The sequence below is a fragment of the Quercus suber genome, unplaced genomic scaffold, assembly GCF_002906115.3.
Source record: "Quercus suber isolate HL8 unplaced genomic scaffold, Cork oak 2.0 scaffold_5, whole genome shotgun sequence".
NCBI lineage: Eukaryota > Viridiplantae > Streptophyta > Magnoliopsida > Fagales > Fagaceae > Quercus > Quercus suber.
In genome coordinates this window covers 1,227,568-1,234,232 of record NW_027069471.1, presented here as the reverse complement: position 1 = coordinate 1,234,232, position 6,665 = coordinate 1,227,568, and the positions used below count along the sequence as shown (strand labels likewise).

Sequence of the window (6,665 nt, the reverse complement as noted above, 5' to 3'; positions counted from 1 at the left end):
GATCACTATCGCCGAGCAGGTGTAAACCTTACTAATTTTACTTCAAGGACAGAAGCCTGTCTCTCGGCTCGATCCCTATCGCCGAGCAGGTGTAAACCTTACTAATTTTATTTCATGGACAGAAGCCTGTCTCTCGGCTCGATCACTATCGCCGAGCAGGTGTAAACCTTACTAATTTTACTTCAAGGACAGAAGCCTGTCTCTCGGCTCGATCCCTATCGCCGAGCAGGTGTAAACCTTACTAATTTTATTTCAAGGACAGAAGCCTGTCTCTCGGCTCGATCACTATCGCCGAGCAGGTGTAAACCTTACTAATTTTACTTCAAGGACAGAAGCCTGTCTCTCGGCTCGATCCCTATCGCCGAGCAGGTGTAAACCTTACTAATTTTATTTCAAGGACAGAAGCCTGTCTCTCGGCTCGATCACTATCGCCGAGCAGGTGTAAACCTTACTAATTTTACTTCAAGGACAGAAGCCTGTCTCTCGGCTCGATCCCTATCGCCGAGCAGGTGTAAACCTTACTAATTTTATTTCATGGACAGAAGCCTGTCTCTCGGCTCGATCACTATCGCCGAGCAGGTGTAAACCTTACTAATTTTACTTCAAGGACAGAAGCCTGTCTCTCGGCTCGATCCCTATCGCCGAGCAGGTGTAAACCTTACTAATTTTATTTCAAGGACAGAAGCCTGTCTCTCGGCTCGATCACTATCGCCGAGCAGGTGTAAACCTTACTAATTTTACTTCAAGGACAGAAGCCTGTCTCTCGGCTCGATCCCTATCGCCGAGCAGGTGTAAACCTTACTAATTTTATTTCATGGACAGAAGCCTGTCTCTCGGCTCGATCACTATCGCCGAGCAGGTGTAAACCTTACTAATTTTACTTCAAGGACAGAAGCCTGTCTCTCGGCTCGATCCCTATCGCCGAGCAGGTGTAAACCTTACTAATTTTATTTCAAGGACAGAAGCCTGTCTCTCGGCTCGATCACTATCGCCGAGCAGGTGTAAACCTTACTAATTTTACTTCAAGGACAGAAGCCTGTCTCTCGGCTCGATCCCTATCGCCGAGCAGGTGTAAACCTTACTAATTTTATTTCAAGGACAGAAGCCTGTCTCTCGGCTCGATCACTATCGCCGAGCAGGTGTAAACCTTACTAATTTTACTTCAAGGACAGAAGCCTGTCTCTCGGCTCGATCCCTATCGCCGAGCAGGTGTAAACCTTACTAATTTTATTTCATGGACAGAAGCCTGTCTCTCGGCTAGGTCCCTGTCGCCGATCAGGTGTAAACCTTACAATTTTTATTTTAAGGAAAGAGGCTTGTCTCTCGGCTCGATCCCTATCGCCGAGCTGGTGTAAACCTTACTAATTTTATTTTATGGACAGAAGCCTGTCTCTCGGCTAGGTCCCTGTCGCCGATCAGGTGTAAACCTTACAATTTTTATTTTAAGGAAAGAGGCTTGTCTCTCGGTCGACCCCTATCGCCGAGCAGGTAAACCTTACAAATTTTATATCTCGGCTAGTTCCCTATTTCTCAGCCTAACCAATATCACCGAGTATGTGTGGACCTAATTAATTTTATCCTAAAGGCAGGAGCATATTTCCCGGCTCGATCCATATCGCCGAGCAGGCATAAACTTTATCGTTTCTATTAAACCGGTAAACAGGCCGAGTCCCCGCCTTATGACGAAACAGGACTTGGCCCACCAACAAGCATCATGCAAACACGGAACGAAACCATAGATAAACGGCAAAAATCAATTGCAAACATTAAGGAAATAATTGTCTCGGCCACAAAACGAAGCGACCATTTGAGTTTTCAACACCAATAAAATTAAAACTGTTTAATCACCACAGCCCGGTGATATAAGCAAACTTGAACGGAAAAGTAAACAAGAAAAAGGAGAATCTCTTGATACGGAAAAAGCAAGGTTTGAAGATCACGACGTAGAGGTTGCAGGGCGTTCTCGGGCCTCGGGCTCGGATGGTGGCTGCCGGGCGGAGTCATGAGCCTGAATCTGGCCGAGATGATCTCCAAGGAAAGGATGGCTACCCACTTCTGGCTCCTCCATCCCCACATGGGAATCAATCTGTTCCACCAGTTCCCTTAGACTCGTCGTCTCTTCCTCGTCAGCACGTCCGGCGGCGGTTGTCGGCTCCTGCGGGGGGACTGGAAATGGAATTCGACCGGGGTTCCTCAAGGGTGAATCCTCGGGGACTCCCAAAGCCTGCAGGGCGGCCAGCCAACCCTCTTCAAAGCCCAGCCGCCGTGCCTCATTGATAACCGGCTCTGCTGAGTTCTCCGCGTCCGCGAACCCCTCATGGTACCATTTATTCTCGCTCTGCTCCAGAGCCGCCCTCAAATCGCCCAGCTCCTCGGACCGCTCGGTGAGCTTACTCTCAGCCTGTCCCAGTTTGAGCTCGGTCTCCCCCAGCTGAACCTCCAGTTCTTTAAATCTCTGCTCCAAGGACAGCCTCGCCTTTTCCGCAGCAGCAGCCTTCTTCTCGGACGTCGCGGCAGCCACCGTCTTCTCTTTCGCGGTCGACTCGGCCACCTCCTTCAGGGCCCTCTCCCGGCCAGCATCTTCCGTCAGGTCTGTGACGCGACGGTCAAGGACGTAGGCCAGCTGTGCGGCCTGGCAAGACACATGTACGGAAGTTAAAAAAAAAAAAAAAATATATATATATATACAATAAAAAAAAAAAACAAGAAAAAAAGGAAAGGGGGAAGTCTCAATTTTACCGCGATAGTGTGCCACTGCAGCCGTCTCCCCATCGATTCGTCAGTGCCGTCCTCTAAGGCACTCATGTCCTCGGGCAGGAGGAGCCCCCGAGCCAAGGTTTGGGCAACATGACCGCCGGCCCCTTTCCCCCAGATATGTACACGGGCATCTGAGGGGAGAGGTTTGCCGTCCATCATGAAGGAGGGCTGCCACGCAGGCACGGCGCGGGAAGAAGACGCCACATTCAACCCCGTCTGGGTCGCAGGTTCGCGAATCACGATACCGCTGGAGGGGCGAGGGGGCGTTCTTGACCGCGCATGAGTTGGGTCGGCTGGCGTTTGATCGGTGGTGCGCGGCCTTTTCCTTTGCCGTGCGGGAGCTACCGGGGGAGGCGGGCTAGGCTGGGTACGGCCTTGATTGTGTTCCTGCTGCTGCTGATTCCCGGCAGACCGGGCTCCGGGGATGAAGCGGGAGATCGACATCGTCTTTCGAGTCACCATAGCTTCGCCCGGTGATTCACCAACTACTTCTGTATTTGCGGGTGAGGGTGCCTGGTCAACTTGGACCTCTTGCCGGGCGGGGGCTTCTTGCTGTATTTGCTCGTGTGCGCGTTCTCTTCTTGCCCGGGACACACGTTCGGCTGATTCGTCCCTCACAGGTGGAATCTCGTCAGAACAAATGTGCCGGGGACCGAGTTCGCGTGCCTCGCCTGCCGTGAACTTGGGGGGAAGGAAGTTCGCGTGCCGAACGTCTATGTAGGAGAGGAGGGGGCTATCAACTAGCAGAGACTGACTAAAATTCTGCCAGGTGGTGTACACGGGGTCGACTCCGAGTATGAGGTGAGAGGCCCGGAGCTGCCCGTCCGCGTGAACAAATATCTCGGATCTGAGTACAAAGTTCAGATCCCGTACGTGCACGACTCTTATGTCCGGCGCGAACACCCTACCGTCTGAAATAGCCAATAGAAACAAAAATCAGAATACGCAAAGTACACGCGCATGTGAATCCGAGCATAAACACAAACGAAAAGAAAGAAATACACATAAAAAGTAAAAGAATTAATGATCAGGACGAACCCACTTCTCGCCTAGTAAGCGGACAAGGAAAGTCGCCGACAAACCAATTGCCGCGCACCATAACGAACTCCCCGGCAGAGTTTTTATTCGAATCGGGCAGGCAGGATATCAGCCGTACCCTCATATCTCTTACTTTGAGGTAGTAATTCGTTTTCTTACTTCCGCATAAACTGTACATATGGTTTATGTCATGCTGGTTTAACTGTAAATTGAAGGTCCGGTTTAGTCTACTCACGCAACTCACTAGCCTGTAAAAATTGGGAGGGAGTTGGTCCGGGCACAAGCCGTAGTACCTAAGTGTGTCTATTATCAGGGGGTCTATGGGAAACCTAACCCCACCCTCCAAGATGGCCATTAATGGGAAGAAGGCAGTATTGTCTCCTCTATGGAGTGCCATCTCGCTCTCGTGACAGTACGCAACCTCCACATCGCTAGGGATGTTGAAGGCCTGCCTAAAGGTTGCTAAGGTCGCAGCCGTATCTAAAAGGTATGAATACCCCATCCTAGAACCCTAAAAATTTAAGAAAGTGGAGATATGGAGAAAAGGAGTGTAGAGAACTTACTGTGGGTTCTAAGGTATGTGAAATTTCTGGGCTGGAGAATGAAGACGCAGATGAATGCGCGGCAGAGAAGAAGTTGCAGAACTCAGAGTTTGTAAAGTGAAAGAATAGTGTTGAAGGCCCTTTTTATAGTGAACACAAACGGGTGGGCAGCGGTTAATCAGCCATTATGGAAATTGATTAACCAGCCATAATGACTTCAACTCTCGATAAACAACTGCGCCTCCTCGGTTCGCGAAGCGTCAGACAGTAATGGGGGTTGTAACGCTTGGCCAGATCCAGCGCGCCTTTTCAGAGAGCATTAATGAAATCCTGCACCGCCCCTGACGTCACTCCACTGAACCCGTAACGTGCGCTCTTTGGAGTTCCTTGATTCACGCCGTGCACCGAGCATAAATCAAGGGGGGGCTAATGTGCGGCACCCGAAGTGTTGGGCCTACTCAACCCCAAGTCTCCGTCCCAAAACACGCGGTCTTTGGGCCCAATCCTCATTTCGCCCCAAGGCCCAACCCTTGCTATCACAGCTCGGGAGTGCCGAGCTTCATTAGTAAGTTATGATCGGCATAATTTTTACCGAGCACTTTTATTGAACGGCACTTCAACTTTGTTCGGCTCAAAGAGGGCCCTCCAAACGCCAGCACCTCGCTCTGACCTGATGTGGGCACCAAGTCCCAAAGCCACCCAGACCTAGACTCCCACTTACCACCCCCTATTGGACCCTCCGTAGCACTCAACGCGCCCTGACTCTGCCGAGCTGCCAACGAATGTGGGCACCAAGTCCCAAAGCCACCCATACCTAACCTCCCATTTAGAGAAAATCCTACTGGACCCTCTGTTGCACAAACATGAGAAGCATTAATGACCCTCGCCTGAGCTGAGCACTATAAATAAGAGGGAAGGAGAAGAAAGAAGGGGTTGGTCAGAAAAAGGGGAGAAAAAGAGAGTCCGGAGAGCAGTTAGGAGGAAAGATTGTGTCGCCAAGAAGGAGAAAGGTGATCTCAGTGAGTCCTTGGTTGTAGGATCACCCATAGTAGGAAATTCAGCCTTACAAACAAATTAGTTGTGAGCCCAAGTGGGGCTGAGCCCATTGGCCTCATTTGCGACCCGCACAAAAATTATTTTTTTATCCATTAATAACAATCTATTACATAATATTATTGTGTAACTCTGTGCATATGCACAGATACAATTAAAAATAATTACAATTGTACAATTCCAATTATATATATATATATATTTTTTTTTTAGAAAATGTTAAAATTATATACATGATATTAGCTTACACCTTTTTTAAACCATAGATTTTTAAAACATGTAATAGTTTCTCATTATATGTGTGTGTGTGTGTAATTTAATTGGATTCAAACTCTTCGATTTTTGCACACAATAATTCACTTGCCACAAAAATTAAAAAATTAGATGGACATGTGGTGCAAAATTATACTCCAATTAAAATTCAATTTACAATCTAATTGGATTTGAACTTTTCAATTTTTACACTCAATAATTCATTTGGCACAAAAATTAAAAAATTAATTGGGATACATGATGCACAATTAAAGTCCAATTAAAATTTAATTTAGAATCTAATTTGATTTTCTCTACCCTTTGGCTTATATAATATATATATATATATATTTTGTTGTGAAAGTATTATAAAAATTTGTGGACACATAATTTTTCTATTAAAAAAAAACTATCACTGATTCTAATATCTTTTTTTTTTTCCATTTCCTTTTACCAAAACCCACATATTTAAATTGGAAAAAAAAAAAAAAAAAAGCATGACTCGAAGAAGATTAAAACCTCAAACTCAAAGGGTGGATAAATTTTGTTTTCAAGATGAGATTTACCTCTCTTTTTTCCTTTTTTTTTTAATCTGTGGGTGATCATTCTTTTTTTTAATCTGTGGGTGATCATTCTTTAATTTATAAGAAAAGCAAGTAAATCGAGGCGAGGGTCATTAATGCTTCTCATGTTTGTGCAACAGAGGGTCCAGTAGGATTTTCTCTAAATGGGAGGTTAGGTATGGGTGGCTTTGGGACTTGGTGCCCACATTCGTTGGCAGCTCGGCAGAGTCAGGGCGCGTTGAGTGCTACGGAGGGTCCAATCAGGGGGGTGGTAAGTGGGAGTCTAGGTCTGGGTGGCTTTGGGACTTGGTGCCCACATCAGGTCAGAGCGAGGTGCTGGCGTTTGGAGGGCCCTCTTTGAGCCGAACAACGTTGAAGTGCCGTTCAATAAAAGTGCTCGGTAAAAATTATGCCGATCATAACTTACTAATGAAGCTCGGCACTCCCGAGCTGTGATAGC

General features: G+C 47.3%; 1 protein-coding gene across 1 annotated transcript; it reads right to left on the bottom strand.

The window, feature by feature from the left end:
• Positions 1-1,705: 1,705 nt before the first annotated feature.
• LOC136067250 (uncharacterized) lies at positions 1,706-5,149 on the bottom strand. The gene is made up of 3 exons (XM_065772811.1): positions 4,930-5,149; positions 2,740-3,668; positions 1,706-2,632 (listed from the first exon to the last, which is right to left on the bottom strand). Exons 1-3 carry the CDS (start codon positions 5,147-5,149, stop codon positions 1,937-1,939), a joined length of 1,845 nt encoding a protein of 614 aa, XP_065628883.1. The 3' UTR covers positions 1,706-1,936.
• Between the last annotated feature and the right edge of the window lie 1,516 nt (positions 5,150-6,665).

What these genes read in the sequence shown, in the direction of transcription:
- LOC136067250 (XM_065772811.1), bottom strand. Translation starts at nt 5,149, where the DNA reads ATGGGTGGCTTTGGGACTTGGTGCCCACATTCGTTGGCAGCTCGGCAG. An exon ending in CCGTTCAATAAAAGTGCTCG is followed by an intron (nt 3,669 to 4,929) that starts GTAAAAATTATG and finishes TGGCTATTTCAG; the next exon opens with ACGGTAGGGTGTTCGCGCCG. An exon ending in TGCAGTGGCACACTATCGCG is followed by an intron (nt 2,633 to 2,739) that starts GTAAAATTGAGA and finishes GTGTCTTGCCAG; the next exon opens with GCCGCACAGCTGGCCTACGT.